The sequence below is a fragment of the Micropterus dolomieu genome, linkage group LG22 (genome assembly GCF_021292245.1).
Source record: "Micropterus dolomieu isolate WLL.071019.BEF.003 ecotype Adirondacks linkage group LG22, ASM2129224v1, whole genome shotgun sequence".
In the NCBI taxonomy this organism is placed as follows: domain Eukaryota; kingdom Metazoa; phylum Chordata; class Actinopteri; order Centrarchiformes; family Centrarchidae; genus Micropterus; species Micropterus dolomieu.
This window is the reverse complement of record NC_060171.1, coordinates 32,936,355-32,961,292: the sequence shown is the minus strand read 5'-3', so window position 1 is coordinate 32,961,292 and position 24,938 is coordinate 32,936,355. Positions and strand designations below refer to the sequence as shown.

Below are 24,938 nucleotides of genomic sequence, written 5' to 3'. Positions count from 1 at the left end.
TATAAGTCTGCCATCAGTTATCAGAGGCAATTTGGGGTCTGGATGGTCACCTGAATTGACATGTATTCCAAATAATTTCTTGCTTGACAAAATTACATCCCACATATAAAATACTTAGACATACACAAACCTGTAACTCACTTGGAAAGAGCAATATGTAACCGACTGCTCGTTGGATTAAGTTCCATGTTCTAGACATTGGCTCTGTTTGTATCAACGCTGAACAAAAAGACCTTTTAATTGTCCTTTAAGAAGCAGCAGGCAGGCGCTTTGGACTGTATTGCCTTACAAGGACAACATGGACAGTGTATTATTTGTAGATGTGAGCATGATGCTTTATATTATGTATTTTCCTGTTTATAGGTCAAAGGAGGATTATAACAACTTTACAAGTGCGCACAGCTGGCCCCTGCTTACATTAGGGGTTTGGAGCTTTCAGTGGATAAACTCAGAAGTTGTTCTTTTCTCTGTTTCTCTCTATGCAGACGGTGATTCATGAGCAAATAAAACTAAACTAACATGCAAGTATTAGACGTGTACATGCCCCAGCAAGCAAGCATCTGGTGGAAAGCTCTTTCAATCCATACAGCAGAAGACACATTGTAGAATTATTGTAATGCAAGAGTGTTTATCTATCAGCCGGTGCACTACAGACTTATGAGCCCATAGTGGAGTTTTAAAGAAGGCTACTAACCAATCACCCCATCCTAAAGCCTTTAAACTCATACACTCAGGCGAGTTAAGAAAATTGCAACTGTGTCCAACATTCAGGAGCATTAATTCACCAAACTCCACGCTGTAGACACATGTCTGATACCATTTTACACATACATCCAACAACAAGGGTCACAACAGCTTAGAGGGAATCTGTGTAAAGACCCTCCTCCTGTATTTGAAATAAATAATACATTTTTAACCCAGTGCCACAGCTCACTGTACCATATGGATGTACAAAAGTCAGTTTTAAGGCCTGTTGGTAACCCTACCTGTTAAGTTGACCAAACAGTTAACCAAGAAATCTTAACATAGCCCAATGTTTTAATTAGCCTCAACGGTTTCCCACCCTATTATATGTAACAGCATGACCTGAGAGGCAGAGTGCTTTTCGATTTCTTCCTGAATTGTCTTTGTCAAAGAGAAACTTTAATTATCTTACGGGTCTGTTCAAGAGGTAACTGGCTGATCTGATATAGGTGCCAGTGGGCCGCCTGGGGGTCCTCCCCCAGAAGACTTTGAGCATTAAACACTTAATTTCCTGCATTCTTGAGACATTTTCTGCACCAATTTATGATGGAAATGTATTTATATGAAGGGAAACAAAATTAAGGTGGCAGGTGACGAATCAAAATATGAAAATATAATGCAATAATCAGCTTTTGGACAATACATTTGTTTCTTCTACATTTTAATTGCATTGCATGTTTTCCTGGTTTCATTTATTTATTTCTATTTCATTTCTTGTTGCTGTTTTTCAGAATATTTTTAACAAAAGCTTTCAAAAAGTGATGGAGACATTCTGATTCTGACCTGTCCCCAGCGTCCCCAGTGTAAATGACACCTATCTGTCAATATTTTTAAATGCCCCGCCCCATCCAAGCTTTCAAACAAAGGAACTATACCCAGGAACTAGGAACCTTTGGAGGAGACGAGCTACATTCAGCACACGGCTGCTTGAAAGGCACACCGAGTTTAGCATGCTGGCGAGAACGGGAACAGGTGAGTGTCACGTAACGCCCAGAGAACCTGAGGGCGGAGGAGAGTGTACCGGCAGCTTGGGAGAAGTCCTGGTACGCAAGAAAATGTCAAGGTGCTGGTACTGCGTACCGGCCCACTTCAAGCACTGGCTGTAGTTACCTTAAAGATCCCTTCCATGTGATGTTTGAAAACAGAAATGTGCTGTTTTTAATAATAATTTGTATCTGATATGGCTTTTCCACAAAAGTTCCAATTGTCCCTCATACTCCCTCATTGAAAAATACAGAATTCATGACTATATAAACATTCTTCATTTCGATAGTTTAACTGCTGGAAACAAGATGTCCCCTACTTCACTGAAGGTGAGCCCAGAGAAACGTTCCCGCTGCAGCAGATGAATGTGAAAATGGCCTTCTAGTGTCAAAACAACATACTGCACTGTGAAGCACAAATATTCCAACCAAAGTCACAGTTAGAAAACACATTTTTGAGCAAGGAGAATCACCAGGCCTCCATTCCTAATTTCCATTCATTCACAGCCTCTGTTATAGCACAGACACGTTTGTGCCACTATCACCACGGGGAAATCTCATTTACATTATGCATTCCCTATAGCCCTTTACCCTAACCTTAACCATCACAACTACATGCCTAATCCTAACACTTAATCTAACTGTAACCTGAACCCTAAAACCCCATCTTAACCCTCAAAAAGTGTCTCTACCTCAATTTCTGTCCCCATGGTCACCGTGGTTAAAGTCCCAACAGAGCTATAAGAACATGCAGCACACACATATATACCTTTGTGCATTCAACACCTTCCCCAAAATGAAGGGGATAAATTATGGGCAGAAATGCAGACTTAAGTTCATTGTTACAACAAGTTTGTGTAAGAGGCTGAATTTGGCCTCTAATAATGCTGGTAAAATGTTGAGATTTTGACCTGGTATCCATTTAGGCTACAATTAACTAGAAGTTTTCACATATTTTGTATTTAGACTCTGCACTGAACCTTCAACTTCATCCCATTTCCAATCAAAGTTTAAATGTGTGTGGTATTTGGTGACATCTTCTGGACAAATAGAAAACTGCTTTACTCTCACAAGCGATGCTGCAGTGTTCATTTTATTTATTTATTTAACTGAAATGTAACTAAAGCAAAGGTAAAACACGATACAGGAATTTGGTAACATCAAATAATATGGATATTTTAACTTCATGTATGAGTTAATTGAATGTCAAATTTTTATAAAAGTCAGTTTTCATGTCAGACCCTTTTCAGAACTATTAATCCTGACTTGTCTTACAGGGCTGAGGAAATGTCCTGCTGAGTGTTAGTAAGTGTGTAAAGTTAAAACTCTCAAGAAAGCCTTATTTTTCCACTGTGAATGCTTACATGATGGCAACGTGTGTGGTTTGTGACTTATACAGCAGTCACAGCTGTTTCCTCTGATATGACTATCCACTTCAGTGCTTTAAGCATTATAAATGAACTTTAAAGCTGCACTAATGAATGTTTCTGTTAACAGTGGATCAAACGAATGTGAAAGTGGTCACTTGTAGCAGACCCACTGTAACTGATCAGCCAGCCCTGCAGTTCGCCTCTGCAGCTGTATGGACTCATTATTTCGATTTTGCAGCCTGCAACTTCACAGTTTTGGTTCACTGTCACCACTCCCATCAACCTTGTTTCCAGCAACAGAGAGCTGTTTTCATTTAAAAAAAAAAAAAAAAAGCTCTGCTAAAACTCACTGTACAACTTAATGTGTCAAAAGTGTGTTTGATGTTAAAGCCCCAGAAAAATTGGTAATTGAACCTTGAGTTGAAAGTAATCCAATTCGGGAAAGACCACAAAGGAAATTGTGTTTTCTGTATTTTATTTTATAAAATGTTTCCCAGTGAAAATCCAAAAATAGTAATTTTACTCACTGCTTAAGACTTTGTACGGTATGAACTAAATAGACTCGACTTTACAGAGCTGCTCGAGTCTACACTGACATAATACCAGAACAATGATCTTTCAACATTTTGAACCTAAAGGGAAGTGACCTCAACCCTGTCAGACGATGTATAATTAGAGGTCACTGATGTGATGTGTGGGTTGTCTGTCTGCTTTGGAACAACAAGATACTTCACCGCCCACTGCAGCAAGGATTCAGCAACTTTGAATTGACTGAAATCCTGCAGATTCTGCCCAGACACTTGGTAGGAGTAAGAGAACGGCCTGCCATCGCTGTGAACAGTTGGAGTCCTTCTCAAGACAGTCTCTACAGTTTGAACCTGTTTGTGACCGCTGCCCTCTTCGGCCCCGGAGCCCGCCTGAGTGTCAAAGAGCCAAGATGGAGGGCTCCCGCTGATCTGAGCTTCCTCATCTTCCTCCTCCGCTAAGGTTTTCAGTGCTTCCGTTGTAGGCTCACTTCTCTTTCTCTTTGCCTTTCTATACTTTCTCTCAACAGTCTCCTCCAAAATCTGGCTTTCTTGACCCAAAGCCAGATTTTGTTGGGCCGTTTTGTTGGGGTGTTCGTCTGTGGCAGGCAACAGGTTTGACGGTCTGGCGCAGGGCTCTGGTGGACTCACAGAAGTTGAAGAACTGGTAATGGCGGGGAGGCTAGTTGAATGGGGCAGTTTCTGGTAAGGTGGGAGGTAGCTGTGCTCTGATGTCAGCAGGGATTCCTTCAAACTGCGGGCAAGAAGTTGCGTGCTGGTTAAGACCGCAGCATCATCATGCTTTGGTGTTGCTTCTGGTGATGCATCAGAGGAGGAGATGTCACATGGAGGAAACATGTCCCAGGGGTTGGATAAAGGCCTGATGTCACTGTCAATCATCCCTTCGACTACGTCCTCATGTAGCATGCTGTCCTCCGCAGGAAGAGGTGAGTTTTCACTGACGTCATGATCTGTCTCTACAAATGCTGGCTTGGCTATTCGCCACTCTGCAGCATCAACAGAGGGCTGTGTGGTCTCTGAAGGTTTCTTTCTGTCCTGAGAGGAAGCAGAAAGCCCACTCAGCGTTCTACTTCCAACATTTGGTGGTGTTTGCAGCTGCTGAGCGTCTTCCTCTGGGATGAGAAGACACTTTAAGGGGACACTGAAACCTTTCACTCCTTTGTATCTGACCCTGTCGACATCCCAGCTCGTGGCAGAGAATGTGTCTTGGTGGGTGAGCGATGAGGTGGAAGTCGAAGTGGAGGGCTGCGGGCTCACGGGGCGGCTGCTCGCCATCTTCAGCCTCACCCTAACATCCTCCAGCACAGCCTGCAGACAGTCATGCTGCCACTCCCCCAGCAGCTCCGACAGATCATACCCACACTGGCCCTTCTGAGAGTCCTGCACCTCCTGACCGAGCAGGGCCCTCCATGTCGTATAGATCTTCATCCTGATGGAGGGCAGTGTTGTGCAGCAAGGGGTGTTGTCTTTAATTGGACCGGCTGCGGTCGTAGCCAGCTCTCCAACTGATATGAAGAACCTGCATTTAGTCTGTTCGTGAGCCATGTGAAACTGCAGCCGGTAGTCCTGAATGCACACCGTGGTGTTGAGCAGGCTGGTGAAACACTCGCGGTCCTCCTGCTCCTGAAGATGCTCCCAGGCTGCTGCAGTGAGAATGGCAGGGATCTGAAGCACTCCGTCTGACAGAAAGAGCAGCCCTGTGGGGCCCTCAGAACCCTGAGCCTGGGACTGAGACATCTGACCCACCCCGATGACATGAGCCTTCAGCCGCCCGCTGCTGCTCCCCTCCCGGCTGCCATAGCTCAGGATCAGACTCTCTATCCACGGAGACAGTCTGCTCCAAGAAGGGCGAGGCATGCTTGTAGTTTCAAACTGTGTGTCTCCAGTTATGTCCCGTCAGGCAAACGTTTACGATGCTCAGTGGTTCCTCCATCACAACAGCTCAACCGGAGCTACAAAGGAAACTCAAATCAGTTATGATCCATTTTACAATGCACATTATTTTGGTGTAACATAATACATTCTAGTTAAATAGTGGGAGGATATTTTCGCTAACGTTGCGCGCGAAATAAAATCTTTGCTAGGACTGGCACATTATCGACATCGCCACTACGTACACAGCAATGTCGCAAGATTTCCTCCTAACTAGCACAGCATAATAATACGAATAACCTAGGATACACAAGTAGGTAGTGCCATTACCTTTATGTGACGTTAATCCTGCACAAAACAAGTTAAGGCGGTCATAAAGTTGTTTCAAGTTTCCGGGAGATAACAGTGGACAGGAGAGTTGTCCTTCAAAATAAAAGCGCAAATGTTTATCCATGTACTTTTATACCGTGAAAATTAGATTTACAAATCAGTTATCACATAATCATGTTATTTAGCTAATGTATATGACTAAAGGTAAACCAACTAACACTATACTAGTTCGAAAAGGGTTTTTACTCACACCGGAAATACAGATTGGTAGGAATGTCGATGATTTTTGCCAAATCGATCGCTTTCCGTTGGTCCTGTTCCGCTTCTTTTTAATTCTCACTTCCTACATCCATTTCAAATACTGAACAAAGAACACGCGAATACCTTTTATTTGTCTTAGCTTGAAAAGATAAGATACACAAATACGTTCATATATCTTAACTAGTATCTGTTGTTATCCACAATTCTGTTGATATACAGGCTGCTGTTAAAGTGTTGGGACGCTGCCTGTCTATAACGCTTTCCGCCCAACAGATGCTGCGTTCAGGTGCCAGATGAAATGTACCAGCGGAACTGCTGTGATAATAAAAGGCATGTTCTTTTTAGATACAGTTTATGGTTCTTGCCCAACTTATTCCAATCTATTTAACCAATCGATTGCCTTTGTTTTTTAATATGAGAGCTTTGATCTCAAATATTTGTTCGTGAATTTGTCTGTTTATCGTTTGTTTGTATTTGTATAGGCATCCAGTCATCATAATCATAAGTTTAAACGGGAGTTCCTTATTTACCTCGTGGCCATGAATGCAGCACAATACATGTCGAGTCTTCACATCCACTCACAACATTCTCGCATGGAGTGATTCATGTTGTACTAAGTGTACAGCCTGTGCCCATAAAAAGACAAGCGCATTTCGTAGTGTTAAGGTAAGATACTTAAAAAGAGTAAACTTGAATTGTTAGAAGGGAAAATATTGATATTACAGGTTTGAAGCATTGTAAACATACAGTGCAGGTTCCAAGCCTAACGTTACGTTTATGTGTTTGTAGCTTTCCCCAAACATTGATTTGGCTAATTAAATTAGACTAACGTCATCTAAGTTATTGTTGAGTTAACCTCTTCCACTGTTGAACTGTAAATTACTTTACTGGCGACATTATTTCGTGTTTGACACAGGAACAGTTGTTTATCGACGGTTGTTTTGCTAGTAGCCTAACGTTAGCCTTTACGTACCACCAGCTTGCCCAAACTTAATCTAGAAACCTGTCAGTTGAAGATCCGTAAGACGAATCGTTATGTTTTCTCACAGTATTAGCCATACATTTGATTCACTTAGCAGTATATTATTTCAGTTACAAATTGACGTTTTATATTTTGTTAATACAGCTCGCCGCTGCCCTCTTTGGTGTGTTGTAACGTTAGTAGAGGAATAATTTAATGAGTAAGTTAACGTTAACATTAGCCTACTTTTTAATCGAAATAGGTGTTGGGTCATTTGTGCCAGCTGAACTGAAGAATGCCCCTGTAAATTTGTTTAAAGCCAAGCCTAAACATGCCCGATTCTGGATCAAGTGAAACCGGTTCGAAGGTTTCAGACCCACAACATTCCCAGAAACTCCTCAGGGTCCTTCGCATCTTCTGGCAGGAGCAAAGCTTCCACGATGCGCTGCTGGTGGTTGATGGAGAGGAGCTTCCTGTTCAGAAAAACATCCTGGCTGCTGCCAGCCCTTATATCAGGTCAGAAATATGCCCTGGCACATCAGCCCAAATCTGATCACGCATGTTATCTTTGGCTGGTGTTAACATTGTTAAAGCGCCAGTGGGTGTGTCCACTTTCACAGTGGCAGTGGTAGTGCTTGTGCTTGGGGTGATAAAAGGGCTTCAGGTTCCTAGTTTTCATTAACATATTCACTTGTGCTAATGATTTTCTGTTAGGACCAAGCTGAACTACAATCCTCCAAAGGAAGATGGGTCTACATACAGAATTGAGCTGCAGGGGGTCTCCATGCCCATCATGAAACAGATCCTGGACTACATCTTCAGTGGTGAAGTAAGTGTGGAGGCTTTAAAGAGCACGTGATGTGTCCTGCTCATCCTAATGTATTACTGTGGATATCCATTTGATCTGTATTGCCCCACCTTTCTCTTTGTCTCACTACCTGCATGCATGTGTCTGTCCTTCACACACAGATCACTTTAAGTGAAGAGACCATCCAGGACATGGTGCAGGCGTCCGACCTGCTCCTTATGTCTGACCTGAAGTCCCTGTGCTGCCAGTTCTTAGAGAGCTGCATCACTGCAGAGAACTGCATCGGCATCCGGCTCTTCTCTCTGCACTACTGCCTTTACCACGTCCACTATGCCGCCACTGAGTTCCTGCAGACACATTTCGGCGATGTGGCGCTCACTGAGGAGTTCTCAGAGCTGACGCCGGACCGGCTCTGCGAGGTGCTGGCTATGGAAAAGTTGAACGTGGGCAATGAAAAGCACGTGCTGGAGGCTGTGGTGCGATGGTTCGCACACGACCCAGAGGATCGCAGGGTGGGTGTTGCTCTCATTGTTGAGATAAGAGAGGTTATGAAAAATACACCGGCAACTTTTTTTGCTCAACTGACCAACTGCAAATTAGAAAAATAATATACATTTTCTGAAATAAACTTAAAATGGGAATATGGGCCCTTTTTGTAGTTTTCATTACAGTTTTGTGTATCAAATTGTGTATGAAGCTTTTAAAGCTAGGTTAGGCAATTAATTTCAGAAGAATTGTTGTTATATTTGTCGAAATTCTTTAAAGACCCCAGAACTGGAGTGATGTGATCCACTTTTTTGGTCTTAGTGAGGACTCGAGCAGCAGCGTTCTTAATCAGCTGAAGCTTTCTGATCGATTTTTAGGGAGATGTGTAATGACACACGTTACAGTATACCAGTCCACTCAAGATAAATGAACAAACATGTTTTTCCAGATCCTGCGGAGTCCTTTAATCTTTGATACATTCTTTCCGGTGATAGTAGGCGGACTTTGTAATCATCTTAATGTGGCTGTTGAAGAGTCCATGACTACACAAAGATTTCTGGCTTGGTTTGGGGTTCTATACACTGCCTATTGTAGTACCGAGTACCGATCGGATACCAGTGTAAAATGAATAAGTTGTATTCCTCACTGTGAGGAAGAGACTGGGAATCTTTATGTGTAAGGCAACATCAGGCCTGATCAAACATGAAATACCTCCAAACTGCTGACCCTTTGTTTTTAGCTCCATGCTATGTTAGCTCTCCTAGCAAAATGTTTGAGTCTAGCAGTGCACTGCCGAGGCATTGTGTAGTACGCATGTAATTGAATTGAATAGATCGGCCCCCTTGTCACAGAGACCTGATCTTGCCATTTGAGTTAGTTTTAGGCCAATATCTGATATCAGCATCCCTAATTGAAGCTAAACGCTGACTTTTTTATCGTTCGTCCTTGGCTCCAAAAATAATTTCTTCAGTTTTATCTTTGTGTAGTTATACAAAATTCTGGCACATTCAACCGCTGATTTAATGTGAACATATTCTTTCTGAGCATCAATTGGTTTCCACTCATTTCTGCACAGTATGAAAATCATCAAGTCTGTAATGCGCTGCAAACTTTTCAAATCCATTTGCACTTAAACTGCTTTACCGCACAATGTGAATGAAACATTGCCAACAATTAAAGTAGAGTTGTATTTCACTGTGATTGATATCACAACTATAACACCTCTTAAGAAACAAATTATTGATTTTTGTAAGGATGAAAATGAAACAGATAGTTACCTGGAATGAAAGACTGGAAAAACAATTTAACTAATAACTTAAAGAATGGGCCTTTCACTTAAAATAGTCCATCATTTAAATGTTTTTTATAGGTTGTGCCCTTAAACGTCTGATTTCTTGGTGTAATACACCTCGTAAATACTGTTGAAGCATGTGGAAACATTTTAATATTTAGAAATTGCAAAAAAAACAGGAATGAATATGTAATTTTAATAATATTTTGTTTCTCTCATTGTATTGTTATAGCCGCACTATCAATATTTCTTCCCATATTCTTCCCCTCAGCTCTGTGTTCCATTTTAGGTTCTTTGCGTGAATACAGCTGCATGAATAGACATGCATCAAAATCCAAGCAGCAGCAGGCTTGACTCACTTGACTGCAGTAAAAAAGTAATTTGACTGCGGATAGTTTTGCTCTCAAACCTATTTTATTAATACATAATAACGTCACAAAAATAAAACCCTATAGATATTTTGGTGGAGTTTCTGGTGATAAAAGGAGTGTGCAAATTTAACTTTCAGTACTGTGCCAAAGTTTTAGGCAGGTGTGGAATAAGTGCCGTAAAGAAAGCTTTCAAAAATAGACTATATTTATCAATCCTCAAAATGCAAAGTGAATGAACAGAAGATCAAAATCAATATTTGGTGTGACCACCCTTTGCCTTCAGAGCATCAATTCTTCTAGGTAAACTTGCAAAAAGTTTTTGAAGGTTTAGGCAGCCTCAGTTGCTTCTCTCTCTTAATGTAATCCCAGACAGACTCCATAATGTTGAGATCAGGGCTCTGTGGGGGCCAAACCATCACTTCCAAGACTCATTGTTGTTCTTTATGCTGCAGATATTTCTTAATGACTTTCATTTTATGTTTGGGGTCGTTGTCATGCTGCAGAATAAATTTGGGGCCAATCTGATACCTCCTAATGGTATTGCATCTGCCTGTACTTCTCAGCATTGAGGAGACCCGTAATTCTGACCAAATCTCCAACTCCAAATTCTTCAGATTGCGAAGGGAAAAAAAGCATGATGTGTCTTTCATCTGCTACAGTAAGTTTCTTTGGCTGACCCCTGCATATACTGTCCTCATAGTTGCACGTTTCTTCATGCCTCTTGAAAAGACAGCACATCTGGAAACCCCTGTCTGCCTTGCTGATGCAGTGTAACCACCTTGTGTCTTGTCGCTGTGCTCAGTCTTGCCATGGTGCGACTCTTCACAGTAAACTGTCTTCGGCAGCCTCACCTTGTTAGCAGAGTTTGGCTGTCCATCACCCAGCTGGATTCCTCCTACACAGCTGTTTCTGTTTCACTTCATGGTTGTGTTTTAACCTTCATGCTGAATTGGTGATCAACAGCACCTGTTTGGTGTAATTGTTTAATCATACACCTGATATGCCTACAAAATCCCTGACTTTGTGCAAGTGTACCTAGAAGAACTGATGCTGTTTAAAGGCAAAGGGTGGTCACACCAAATATTGATTTGATTCAGAGTTTTCTATTATTTAATCACTTTGTATCTAGTTATTTGATAAACATGATCTATTAACAGGTCTATTTTTGAAATCATTCTTACTTTTTTCCACACCTGCCTCCTAACGTTTGCACAGTACCGTACATTTGCCAGGTGGAGGATCCTGACTCTAAATGAATGCTAGTGTGTCTCATCTATCTTGTCTACATATTTGTTCCAACTTGTTCACTACATAAACTTTATAAGTTGACGATAAGTCATTGTTGTGTTTACAGCTTACTCCTATGCTCCCAAGTGGCCGTAAGCTGTTGTTTATAAACCCCAAAGTGAGTCATATTCCATCTGTATTTGCAGGTACACATGAAGGAAGTGATGTCTGCAGTGTGGCTACAGGGCCTGGACCTGAGCTACCTGAGAGAACAGGTAGGGGAACTGTAAAGTGTTGTTTTGTTGTTGTTTTGAATAAAGGTAGGATTCAAACTGTTGTCGGCAGGTGGGATCGGAGCGCTGCGGCACATTGGCTCTGAACCTTTTGTTTGACACAGCCTACTGTTTAGAGAATGTGGTTTAACAGTGAAACTAGAAAAATGGACATTTCACGCTGCACGGTAGAACAAATAAACGTCAGCCAGGTCACTCCTAGGCTAAACCAGCTCCGTAGCTAACAAGTATGAGACTGAGCTCCCTTAATAATTATTAGTAGCGTAACAACAGAACCTATGTGATGATGTGAATGTCCAGTCAAAGTGTTCTGTGTTGCAGAAAGTTTCACAATATGCTGTTTTTAAGGCACAAACTCCTCTGGGCTAATTTAGCACCTAACCTCGTTGTGTGCTGAATGGTATCCCATCAGGCCATGGGGGAACCACTGATGAGGGAGGTGATCAGAGAGTACTGTCAGCCGGTGCTGAGGGCTGGTCAGCTGCAGGGTGAGGCGCTGCTCGCCGCCTTCAAGCCCCGAGGTTACTCAGAGTGTATAGTTATCTCTGGAGGAGAGGATCGCAAGTGAGTCCACGTCTTTATTTTTATCATTTGTATTCTATTTGGACATAAAATTATTTATCACCAGCATTACTATTATCACAATCTTTGCTGTCCAGTGGATAGCTTTAGTGTCCAATCATGACCTACAAAGAAGCTTTTCTACTTCACAAAAGATTTCGAGAAAAAACACTAAGCAGTTGACAGAATTTCTTCAGAATTAAAATGTATGATTTGAAGACATCAAGTATTAGCAGTTTAAATACAGAACTGTCTGAAGTGACCTTTAGAAACCCTCTTGAATCATAGCTGTTTTGCCACCATTTTCTGGTAAATAAATGTGGTCAAATCAACTAGAGGAAGAGGTTTAAGTTGATGCTGAGTTCACCCAGATCACACGGTTGGCTCACATCCTGTCTGGTCTGATGATTTTTGTCCTGTACAGAAGCAGGAAGCCGACTGCCGTGACACGCTGCATGTGTCCGCTCTACGACACCAACAGACAGGCCTGGATCGAGCTGCAGCCAATGAGTGTCGCCCGCCTCGGCCACGGGGTGGTCGCTGCCGGTCAGTGCTGGGCGTAGACCAGAAAAATGCATCCACCTCAACTGAAGTGATGCAGATAACACATCTGTAACATGTGATTCTTTCATCAGGATTAGGGCTTAAGAGTAGAACAGTGCAAACGGCAGGTCCAGCAAATACGCAAGTCAGTAATAACATTGTGTTTTCTGTCTGTTAGAGGGTTTTCTGTTTGTGATGGGCGGAGCAGATGAACACAAAACAGTCCTGGACAGTGGAGAGAAATATGACCCTGAATCCAACACCTGGAGCCCCATACCCCCAATGCTACAGGTACATGCATGCCTTTCTGTAACTGCACAGTTAGAATTATCCCTCCATCATAAGTATAGAAACTTTCCCTTCAATATTTCTGTCAAATGGACACAGAAGAGGTTTGAAAGTTATCATTTTTGTAAGTGGGAGTTCTGCTGTTTAGGATTTTTAAGCAGGATAAATTATCTGTCCATCATACAAAGGGCCAGATTTACTAAAGGTTTGTGTGAAAACGTGTGCAAACTTGATATCACCAGCAAACTAACGTAATGACATCTTTCAAAAGTTGAAGAAAGCACCTGCTATTCATTTACTACTTTTGCCTGAATGAATATGCAATTTGAGGCGTTGTTGTAGTTGATCACCTATAACGGTACAACAAATGCACGTGCAATATTTTAGAATGCATATACGCGATTTAGTACTCTTTATTCGGGGTGTTAGTAAATCAAAGTGTGTTTCTGCAGCCGTGTTGCAGTATACGTTCTTGACCACTAGTTGTCAGCAGTGCTGCAAAAAGGTTCAGTTTTAACTCTGGTTGGCAGTACAGGCAGGTTTGACAGAGACTACACAACCCCAGTCAGCTGCTGACATTTTATAGAGGAAAGTGGTGGCATTCACATTATATGCTGACTATGTATTGTGAAACACTCTACACAATAGTTATATATTAAAATCCTACTTATATACTTATAGAATATATTATTCATAATGTCAATATTTTGATACCTAAGAATATCATATTAAAGTAATATAATGTAAACCATTACCTGAAATGTGAATCAAAAACACTGCCGGAGATAAAAAAGTAAAGCAAGAGGAATGAAAGAAACTCGTTAATTCTGAGGTTTCATGGGGTTTTATCATTTCAAACGTTAGCCAGTCTAAAGATTTGGAACCTCATTATGGTGTTTTTGCAATCTACATTTTGGAACAGTTGGTAAAGATGTATGTTTTACAGCCCCAGACTGTGTGAGGTTATCAGTGGAGCCTGGTGTCATACCAGTGCTTCAAATGGGATTTAAAAATGTCAGCTTATGTGTGGTTGAATGTGTGGGACGTAGCTGTGGTTTAATTGTCATGTCACTGACGTACGTAGGCTCGTCAGAACTTTGGTGTGGTGGAGCTGGACGGTCTGATCTACGTTCTCGGAGGAGAGAACGAAGAAACGGAGCTGGTCACTGTTGAAGTGTTTGACCCTCACTTCAGTACCTGGAGAATGCAGACCAGCATGACCATGATCCGCAAGGTACACGCATGCACACATCACATTCACAGGACAGCAGAACATGTAACGCTGTTGATGACTGAGACATATAATGATGCTTCAACACAGTACTCTATATCAGCACATTATATCTCTCTCTTTGTTGTTCCGTTTATTTTTTTAAACTAAATTCTATTTATAATTAATATGAGATCTATAGCAGGGCTGGGCATTATCACTAAAAATCAATATCACAATCAATTGTCACATTGAACCTCAGTAACTATTAATAATATATAATATCTTATTAAATACACTTGTGCACAAGAGTTTCCACCATCATAGTACAGTTCTTATTAATTCTTTGTATTGAAAATTAACAGGAAAAACATGGTTTATGTTTCTTTAAGTATTTGTTTACTGAAACAGGGAAATTAAACTAAAATATTCTATATTTCACATCTGTTGCAACTATGAAAACAATTGATATTATAGATAGATCTGAAAAACACTTGTATGGCTACTGTTATTTCATTCCATCAGCGTTATGTTTTAGGGGAAACATGCTGATACGTGTTTTGCAAGGTGCTGGATATCCAACACGTGGAAGATAGTGACAATTGTAGCTGCAGCGACAGCTCAGCATCAACTCGCCTCATCAAAAGAAAAGAGTATGGAAACCAGGGTGAAGTTAGTTTCGCGGGTGTTACCTTCAACAGCTCCGTGTCAAAGCCTCCGTTTATCAGTTGTAGAGCTGAGAGTTTTGATCACACCTGAAAATCACCAAAGATGACGATGCAGTTTGCAGCGCTAAGAACTGAATGTCTGTTTAGCACACTTGTAACTGTAGGCGGAGTTGGTGCAATACGAGCCATTTCAATCATCAATAACTTTTTTGTTTTTCAAATTAAAAATCTCTGATAACTGCCAATAGAGACACCCTTAAACATTTCACACCTGAAATGTTTTGACATCGAGGAAGAAGACAGCTTTCTGTTCTCTCACAGGCTGCATCATTTTTAATGGGATACTTTGTATAGACTGATCTGATTTGAGAGGAATCTCGTAAAACTGGCTCTTTCAGTGTGTTTCATAGTTTATTAAAGTGATTTTATTTTCTTTGTGCCTAAGAGATGTTGATCGAGATACATTTATCACAGTGATAAAGGGGGAACAAGATGAGCATTTTTCGCTCTCTCTCTGCATGTTTAACTTGTTGCATCTAAAGTTCGGCCGTGGACCTCCGTCGCATGTCATCCCTTTGTCTCTTTCTCCTCATTTCCTGAAACCATCTACGAAATAAAGGCAAAATAATAAAAATAAAAATGGTTGCTGATTAATTTTCCATCAATCAATGAATCATCAAGTGCTAAACTAAACTTTTCTTTTAAACCCCTATAAAAGGGGACATGGAAGACCCGAGAACCTCAAGAGAAACCGTTCTGAGAATGTATTAGATCCAAAATAAACCTACAGGACAACCTTGTGTGGTCGTTGCCTATTTTTGGTCTCTCACACCAGGCAATTATGTTTGTCTGGACAGTGTAACACACGCACACACCTAACAATGTTACTGAAATGACCACGCAAAATGCACCCAGGGCCAGTACTACCCTTGTCCAGACTTGTCCAGGAACTAGACAGAACTTAGAAGAAGTGATTCATTTTCCACAGTGCACCTCTCCCCACACGCTCTGACTTGTCTTCTCTTTTAGGTCGGCTGCTATGCCTCAATGAATAAGAAGATCTATGCCATGGGTGGGGGCTCCTACGGGAAGCTGTTTGACTCTGTTGAATGCTTTGACCCCAAAACCCAGCACTGGACGGGCCTCTGTCCTCTGAAAGAGAGAAGGTAAACACATCCCCTGATTGCGTTAGCTGTTACGGTCTGAGCAGGAAAAAAGAAAGAGGATCTATGATTTGATTCACTGACCCACAGTTTAAAGTCAGTAGTTGTAGCTTTTTTTTGTCATCTTCTCTCTTCTGTGCATTGAAAATATTCTTGTCACATGTTATATGCACTTGCAGTGTAATGCAAATATTTAACCTCAGCCTGTAATACTTAACTTTGTACTTGTTTGTATTTGCACAACAGGAAATGAAACAGGGCTCCATGGTCACTGTCACACTCCCAGACCTGCCAGTTTTCGTTTCAGATTCACCTCCCCCGCCTTACGGCACAGTCATACCGACATATGAAATGGTTGCTCAGGATGAAGTAGCTATAACTGAGGCAGCTGAGTCACACCATATACGTTTGTTAGTCACAGCAGAACCTGTGATCTTAAGATGTGAAGAAACTTGCAGTCTTTCTGTTTGCATATCTCTTGATTGGTCTTATCATTTATGTTTGTGTATTAGGGATCCTAGAGACATCAAGCAAAATAGGTTGAAATCAAGCTAATGTATACACTGAACCCTTAAGGATGTGCGTGACATCATGTCTTGGAGAGTTAGCTTTTTAGGCACCATTTTCAATTCAAACATCATGAAACATCACTTCAAAGGACTGTCAGTAAGGACATGTTGCCAAATCAGATCAGACTTTTTCTTGGTTTGTAAAGAATTAATTTAGTTTTTCATATTGCATTGGCTTTCCTGGATTAGCCCCTGTGCTGTGAACTTTGAAGTATGCCCCTTATCGTGTCAACACTAGCCTCTCTTCGTGGCCCGTGAATGGCCTTTGTGTTGTGATTGTTTGACACGTCCACGCTTTGAGTTGAACAGTACACCTTCAAATGTTAACCTAATATGTTAACATACATGTAAAATGTTGCAAAGCAGGATTTCTTTATGGCAATCTTGTTATTTTAGGATTTTTGCTTCAATGTGATAAATTATGTATATTTGTCAGTAATTAAATTTGCTGCATTAGCCAGAACAAAATATATATATATATATATATACACATAACGTTTTGAATATGTTTAACCCTTTTATATCTTAATATGGAAAAATAAAATAACATATCATGATAAAATAGGTTATCCATATTGCTCACTCCTAACTCTCACATTCTCTGCTGTTGTTTTCCTGGGCAGGTTTGGTTCGGTGGCGTGTGGTGTCGGTCAGGAGCTCTATGTGTTCGGTGGAGTTAGAAGCCAAGAGCACGACAACCCCGAGCAAAGACAAATGATGACCTGCAAGTCTGAGTTCTACCATGATGAGATGAGGAGGTCAGTATAGAAATACTGCCTCCGTTCCTTTTGACATTACAAATTTTAACCTTTTATTAGATTCTGTGAATGTATTATTATTATTAATACTATTTTCTGTGTTATATTATCCCATTTGGTTTAAATGTTGAGTTTTAAAGATCATTAATAACCTCGGGAACTGCTGTTGAGAAAACAGTCTCACCGAAAGGACCATTTTGGTAGCTATTGTGGCGCTTTTGACCATAATGCATGATCTCCATTAGCAGATGAAGTTCCTGAAAGTTTATTCTTTATTATTCCCATCAGGTACCACAAAGTTATTGATTGTTTTTTTTTTTTTTTTTTTTGGCGACCAGTTTATTTACTTACATTTAATTTGATGGGGACATAAGGACATGAGTAAAGAAGGTTAAAAAGTATTCACACAGAGAATGCACACTCTGTAATAAAATACCGCCGCAAATCAAATTGTCAATAAAAATAAAGGGAAACATTTTTTTTTTCTGTATTTGTTTTTGATGCCCATATCTGTTGTTGTTGGTATGATGGGTGAAGGTGGATGTTCCTGGATGACCAGAACCTGTGTATTCAGACCAGCTCATCCTTCGTGTACGGTGCTGTGCCCATTGGAGCCAGCATCTATGTAGTGGGAGACCTGGACACAGGTCAGTGAAAGAAAACAATGTAAAACAACAGCAGTGTTCTGATGGGGTTATAGCAATGCCAATATTGTAAGGTATATGTGTAAAGCTGGTGTTTCCTGTGTGTACAGGAACAAGCTTTGACTACATCCGGGAGTTTCGGCGCAGCACTGGAACATGGCATCGCACCAAGCCTATGTTACCCACCGACCTCTCCAAAACAGCCTGTGCCGCCCTGCGCATCGCCAACTGTCGACTGTTCCGCCTCCAGTTGAGCCAGGGCATGTTCCGAATCAGAGTCTGACTCCTTTTTTGCACACTGGTACTTTCTACCTGCTATAGTCTGGGTTTAGGGGTTGTATTAACATTGAAATATTACAGTGACTAGATGTTGGGGTTGTGACTGTCCGTTCAAGGGTTCATACTCGAGACCCTTTTGCTGTATGACGGCACAAAACTTAATCTAAACGCGTTATTATAATATTATAGGTTTTGTGGAATTTAAAAAAAATCGAAATAGTGTTTTCTTTTTAATGTGGGATTTGATCAGTTTTTGCTTTTTATTTTAATGGACATTCCTCATTTGTAATGTTTACTGGTAATATGTTGCTTGGTGAGGGATTTAAACTGTAAACAACACTTGATAACGAACTACCACGTAACTACATAAGGGGATTATGATGCACATTTTAAAAGTACCGCTGTGTTGCAATTTGCATTTTAGGCTCTATTGTGTTGTTTGACGGTGTATTGTTCATCTTTCTGGTTAAACATAGATGACATGATCATTTTTCCAGATATCTGCAACCGCTAGAGTGGGTAGAAAATCTTCATCAGTGATCTAAATCTTCAGTGGGAAGTGAGACTTTGGTGTCAGTCCTTTTAGAATGAAAGAGCACGGGGACTTTTTGCAGCAGTCACATGGGAAGAACTCCACTGTTCAAGGCAGATACCAGTACCACCTTTTTCCACTGCTGCTAGACTCGGAATACACCAGAATGTAGTGCTGCCACAAGAATATGCAAAGCAGTGGAATATCAGCTTGCCTCATTCGTCTGTGCAGCTTTCTCGTTTTAAAATGCTGACAAATTGCGTCAGCCAGTGTGTCCTGCTTTACTTTATGTTGCATTTTGATTGTTAGGTTTGTAAGATGTGGGCCGCAGCAGCAGTCACATTGTGAGAATTTGGTCCTAAATTTCTGGCTGTCAGAATTTTGATGCAGCTTTTTGAGACTGTCCTCCAAAGACAAACAGCATCAGCTGTTTCGAGTAGTTTGTGGCTGCAGTACCGGAACTGCATTTGTAGGACCCTTGTTTTCCTTGACACTATGTTACTCTTGACTGCCCCCGAAGCCCATTAGCCTTAACCTAACCATCACAGGGCGTGTGCCTAAACCTAAGTTATCGTCCACCGGTTAAACCTACAGCTGCGTACGTTGGCCGTGCAGACAGGGTTAACCTCCTTTATGTTGCTGTGCATGACCACTACCAATCTACTAGATGGAGCTGTCACAAAATAACTACAGTCCTTGAACTGCAGTCCCAGGGCTGCGGGGGTCCTGAAAATGCAGCCTCTGGTACTGAAGCTTTATAATATTGATTGTTTCAGCAGATGCCAAAAACCATATTTGTTTACATTCAAAGTTCAAAGCCCCCTAGTGACCGTAGGAATGATGTATGGATCAACAAAACAACTGACTTTAACTTGAGAGACCTTCTTGTTTCCTAGCGACTGTCAACGTTGCTTTTAACAATTTCCCAACATTAACCAAGGAGTTATTATTGTAACCATGACGACGATGGCCTCCTGACCTTAACGTAGTAGTCATTTCAGCCCAAACCCCAACCAAGCGGTTTTTGTGCCTAACCCTAACCAGTTGTTAACCATCAGATTTGAAGGCACACACCAACGATGGCTTCCTGCTGATAGGGCATCAAATCAGATAATCATTGTTGTTTTAGTTGGAGCAGCACAAAATTACACAGTGTGTAAGGACTTTTTAGTGCCACTAGTTTCACTAGTGTTTCACTAGAAACCTCTGCTCTGCCCAGATGCACTGCATTAAACGAATGTTTGCACGTTCGAGCACAAGCACTTTACTTGACAGTCAGTTTCTGTTCAGAAATAGACGTGGCTGCGAGTGACACTCTTGAGTTGCTGGATGTGTTGCTGCCTTCGTGACCTCTGACATGGCTTTCCAGTCAGTACAGTTTTGGCATCCCTTGACCCCATTTGTTCTGTGTGAGTTACAGCTGCTGCTGTCTGTCCTCAGCACAGGGGCAGCACTTACAAAGCAGACACACACTCGGTGGAGGTTATTTGTGTTGATAGAAACGTAACTCTCATAATATCAGAAAGGCAATACACCTCACACACTAAAGACAGGATTGAAACTGAGGTCTGACCAATAGTTCTTGTTCTTGTATTGTAATCATGGGACACAAAAACTTGAGATAATCCTATACAATTTAAACAAATAATGTACATTTATGTGTTCTTGCGTGCAAAACTGTGTGTCACTGGAAATGTCCTACCTTGATAAATATCGTCAGGAGGTGTTAATTTTAAGTTCTGCTGATGTAACTAGTATGGTGCGACCTGTTTTTACAAATTTTAACGCAACTAGTGCAACAGGCTGCAAGTCTTATAGTACACAGGCCAACATTAGCCAACAACTATATTTGAGCTGGTTTCTGTTGTAAATGGTTTGTTGACATCACTAATGTTGTAAATACAGCAGCAGAACAGGATTACATTATGAATTATGAGAAGCAAAATTATATATATTATATGGAAAAAGTGAAAAGGTCAGTATTGGTCAATATTGCCACTGTGTCACACCCCAGTTGAAACATATGGGAGAAAAACAACAATTCTCATCCACTATGTTCAAACTGTTATGACAGACCAGATTAAAAACAGGATTTCCTGGAGCTCATAGTCACTCCTCTGAGACACTACAAAGCAGCAGGACCAGTCTGCTGAGGGCCTCAATGTGAATAGTGTGCTTCCTTGTTTTTGCATAGACACTTAACATTCCATAGTGTCTCGTCATTTACAGTAAATACTACATTAATTTCCGAGCTGCTCTGTATCCTAAACAGTGCTGGTTACCAGCCACGACAGTGTCATTGGGATGTGTGTGTGTGTGTGTGTGTGTGTGTGTGTGTGTCATCAACCCAAAATATGGTTCTGGAGAATACTTACTGTGGCGGGAACTACCACTGAAGCATTTTGAGTACTTTGTCAGGTGTTTCTTTGTCAACACGATAGTGTCACAACAGCGCAAGATGCAGTCATGAAACTTTACACTTGTGTAGTTGAGATCAAAATGACTGTTGAGTATAAAAATGGCTGGTCTGAGCAATGGAGCCAGAACAAAGGGGGTAGGAAGTAGGGAAGGGTCCATTGGCCCCCTACTTTACACCCCTGGCCCACATTTGTTTTTAAGTTGTGGAACTAGCTTTACTAAGATGGCAAGATCCAGACAGCCAAAACAAACAATTGCTGTTGGACATTCAATATTTATGTTCTTGCCAAACAAATTTTCATTTATCTTTTGCCAATAATGACACATTCTATATTTGTGACTAACCATGTTTAATGTTCTACATTACTTGTATCAAACCAGGGAATATTTTAACCACAAAAAAATATATAAACAAACATAGGTTAGGAGTTGACCCTGCGAGGACGGCTATGCATATTGAATAAATTTGGCACCTGTTCCGCCGGGCTCACTTCTCTCATGCCATGTGTTTCACCACAGCATACACACCGATCTGGCGTCGCTGCTGGTCTCTAGTTGGTCTCTAGTTCTCACATGTTAACATCATATGGCTGTCTGTGTTGTTGTGATATACTGGAACACACCATTAAAGAAAATTAGCAGTCTAAACTGGATTTATTCCAGCTTTAACCAAAGTCGTGTTGTGAAAGATGAAGAGTGAAACTGCTGTTTCAGTTTGTACTTTTGTAGCCGATGCATGAGGAAGTTTTGTAAGATGTTGCCCATGAGTGTTATTCATTTTCGTCAAAGAAATTAAAACTCCAGTGGTCAATTATGTCTTATCCCATTTATTTTTATTTTTTGTTTGTATGCAACCAAACACCATGTGCTGATACTTAATCTGTGAACTAGTCGTTGATTAATGATCAAAGATTTTCCTTGAACACAATTTGTTACTTCATAGTGCCTATTTTAAAATGTCCAAAGGAATACTGAAAGCAGAATAACTGCAGTTGCTAATGTTCTATATTAATTATAATACAAGTCCGTTTTTAAATTTTTTTTATGTATTTGGTATCATTGTTCAATAGTAAATCAGCAGTAAAGTGTAAAGCAGTTGCATTTCAGTTATCGCTGTAAATCCAATTTCTGTGGTTGACATAAGGAATAAAGATTTTGCTACACTTTCACCTGTCTTGCGGCTAAAAATGCAAGGTTTGACCTGATTGTGAATTCTAGCATGATTGGCATGTGATCTTTAAAATCAGGGTGTTACCTTTGGGATCTTTTAATGTACTATTTTTTATGCACTTGACCTTTTTATTATCATTTTGAAAAATATATATACAGTGGGGGAAAAATGTTTTTGATCTGCTGATTTTGTACGTTTGCCCACTGACAAAGAAATGATCAGTCTATAATTTTAGTGGTAGGTTTATTTGATCAGTGAGAGACAGAATAACAACAAAAAAAATCCAGATAAATGCCTGTGAAAAATTTTATAAATTGATTTGCATTTTAGTGAGTGAAATAAGTATTTGACCCCTCTCACTCAGAAAGATCTCTGCCTCCCAGGTAGCTTTTATACAGGTAACGAGCTGAGATTAGGAGCACACTCTTAAAGGGAGTGCTCCTAATCACGTTTGTTACCTCTGTAAAAGACACCTGTCCACAGAAGCAAGCAATCACATTCCAAACTCTCCCCCATGGCCAAGACTAAAGAGCTGTCCAAGGATGTCAGGGACAAGATTGTAGACCTACACAAGCCTGGAATGGGCTACAAGACCACTGCCAAGCAGCTTGGTGAGAAGGTGACAACAGTTGGTGCGATTATTCGCAAATGGAAGAAACACAATACAACTCCCTCGGTCTGGGGCTCCATGCAAGATCTCACCTCGTGGAGTTGCAATGATCATGAGAACAGTGAGGAATCAGTCCAGAACTACACGGGAGGATCTTGTCAATGATCTGAAGGTAGCTGGGACCATAGGCACCAAGAAAACAATCAGTAACACACTACGCCATGAAGGACTGACATCCTGCAGCGCCCCAAGGTCCCCCTGCTCAAGAAAGCACATGTACAGTTTGCCAATGAACATCTGAATGATTCAGAGGAGAACTGGGTGAAAGTGTTGTGGTCAGATGAGACCAACATCAAGCTCTTTGGCATCAATTCAACTTGCCTATGACCCCAAAAACACCATCCCCACCGTCACACATGGAGGTGGAACATTATGCTTTGGGGGTGTATTTCTGCTAAGGGGACAGGACAACTTCACCGCATCAAAGGGACGATGGACGGGGCCATGTACCGTCAAATCTTGGGGGAGATCCTCCTTCGCTCAGCCAGGGCATTGAAAATGGGTCGTGGATGGGTAATCTAGCAGGACAATGAGCCAAAACACACGGCCAAGGCAACAAAGGAATGGCTCAAGAAGAAGCACATTAAGGTCTTGGAGTGGCCTAGCCAGTCTCCAGAACTTAATCCCATAGAAAAGTCATGTTTTGCAGAGGGGTCAAATACTTATTTCACTCATTATGTCTCTCACTGTTCAAATAAACCTACCACTAAAATTATAGACTGATCATTTCTATGTCAGTGGGCAAACGTATGGTGGAAGGAAGCCGGAGCACCCGGAGAGAACATGCAGGTCGGGGCAACTGGGGTTTGAACCCACGACCCTCTCGCTGTGAGGCAACAGTGCTAACCGCCATTCCACCCCTGCAAACATACTTATTTATATACCTCTGTTGGCTTTCCAATGATTTTTTTTACATGAATTTCCCCCAAAATATCTTCAAAATTGGGCAAAACCAAAAATATGAGTAAAATGAGTAAAATTCTGACCTGACTGTGGCTCTGGTTTAAAGGTCAGCAAAACCATTAGGGATCATCCTCTGTTGATCATGATTATCCATTAGAAATTTCACGTGAATGTGCCCATTTGTTGTTGAGATATCATGTTCTGACACCAGCAGGGCGAGGATTCCTCCTATAATCAGTCCAGCAGTTCAGTTTTGAATTTATGCTGAAAATGAACAGACAATGCTTTATGTGTACTTGTTAAGTGTGAACGTTAAACATGCATTTAGTGTAATTGGAGCGTCTAGTCGGGTTTATCTTCATGAGCAGTATACATTGTATGTGCGTGTTGCTTAGGAAAGGTCTAGACAAGGGATTAACCAAACAGGATTATGTAGCATGACCAGGATGGCGGTTATTCAGTTAAAGTGAGCAGCTCTCCTGACCTATCCCAAAATCCAGCTGACCTGGGACCTGTGACTGATGTGGTGTGGGGGAGGGATTGCTGACATGGCATTTTGAAAGTTTGTGCAGAACTAGACTTACACTGCGAGACTAGTAGAGGCTAGTAATAGCCAAAACTGATCACTGCGACACTGATTGGGCTCTTGGAATAACTGATTGTTAGACTGATAGGATGTTTTACTTTTAATCATCAGCCAGCGGTGTTGTGCAGTGCAGAAATCAGTCATATGCTGAATGTTCCTCACTGGAACTAATTTCAGTCTCTACATGTGTCATAATAGTTTTATCTCATAGTTACTTCTGAAAGAAGATATATAATAAACGTCTTAGAAAGTAAAAGTTATCATAAGTAATATAACACTTGTGATTAATTTAATACACTTTGAGGTTTTGGTGCTACAGCCTTACTTGGTTTGGTATGTCCAGAGTTTATGTTGGCTAATGTTTGCAAAGATTTCGTAGGTCTTCTCTGCTTGTGCTACTGTTATGCTCTGTTTTAGCATTTACCATTATCCT

At 41.0% G+C, this 24,938-nt stretch overlaps 2 protein-coding genes across 6 annotated transcripts; one reads left to right on the top strand and one right to left on the bottom strand.

The window, feature by feature from the left end:
* Positions 1-3,555: 3,555 nt before the first annotated feature.
* On the bottom strand, positions 3,556-6,249 carry acd (ACD shelterin complex subunit and telomerase recruitment factor). Of its 4 annotated transcripts, none has more exons than XM_046037024.1 (2): positions 6,229-6,249; positions 3,556-5,594 (listed from the first exon to the last, which is right to left on the bottom strand). In XM_046037024.1, exon 2 carries the CDS (start codon positions 5,497-5,499, stop codon positions 3,730-3,732), a length of 1,770 nt encoding a protein of 589 aa, XP_045892980.1. In that variant the 5' UTR covers positions 5,500-5,594; positions 6,229-6,249; the 3' UTR covers positions 3,556-3,729. The 4 variants fall into 4 exon arrangements, with proteins under 4 accessions (XP_045892980.1, XP_045892978.1, XP_045892977.1 ...); XM_046037022.1 differs by lacking the exon at positions 6,229-6,249 and adding an exon at positions 6,095-6,225; XM_046037021.1 differs by lacking the exon at positions 6,229-6,249 and adding an exon at positions 5,845-6,065.
* A 108-nt stretch (positions 6,250-6,357) lies between these two features.
* gan (gigaxonin) lies at positions 6,358-21,986 on the top strand. 2 transcript variants are annotated; one of them, XM_046037019.1, is made up of 14 exons: positions 6,358-6,435; positions 6,588-6,771; positions 7,386-7,582; positions 7,781-7,895; positions 8,036-8,386; positions 11,456-11,524; positions 11,955-12,106; positions 12,528-12,649; positions 12,825-12,937; positions 14,019-14,168; positions 15,842-15,978; positions 17,168-17,302; positions 17,840-17,949; positions 18,057-21,986. In XM_046037019.1, the coding sequence occupies exons 2-14, from the start codon at positions 6,649-6,651 to the stop codon at positions 18,227-18,229; spliced, it is 1,947 nt and encodes a 648-aa protein (XP_045892975.1). In that variant the 5' UTR covers positions 6,358-6,435; positions 6,588-6,648; the 3' UTR covers positions 18,230-21,986. The 2 variants fall into 2 exon arrangements, with proteins under 2 accessions (XP_045892975.1, XP_045892976.1); XM_046037020.1 differs by lacking the exon at positions 6,358-6,435 and having other exon boundaries at positions 6,661-6,771; positions 7,329-7,582.
* The last annotated feature ends 2,952 nt before the right edge of the window (positions 21,987-24,938 follow it).

Bases quoted from the DNA above. Each gene is read 5' to 3' on its own strand.
- acd (XM_046037024.1), bottom strand. From the start codon at position 5,499: ATGCCTCGCCCTTCTTGGAGCAGACTGTCTCCGTGGATAGAGAGTCTG.
- gan (XM_046037019.1), top strand. From the start codon at position 6,649: ATGCAGCACAATACATGTCGAGTCTTCACATCCACTCACAACATTCTC. The intron at 12,938-14,018 runs GTACATGCATGC...TGACGTACGTAG, and splicing joins CCATACCCCCAATGCTACAG to GCTCGTCAGAACTTTGGTGT. The intron at 17,950-18,056 runs GTCAGTGAAAGA...CTGTGTGTACAG, and splicing joins AGTGGGAGACCTGGACACAG to GAACAAGCTTTGACTACATC.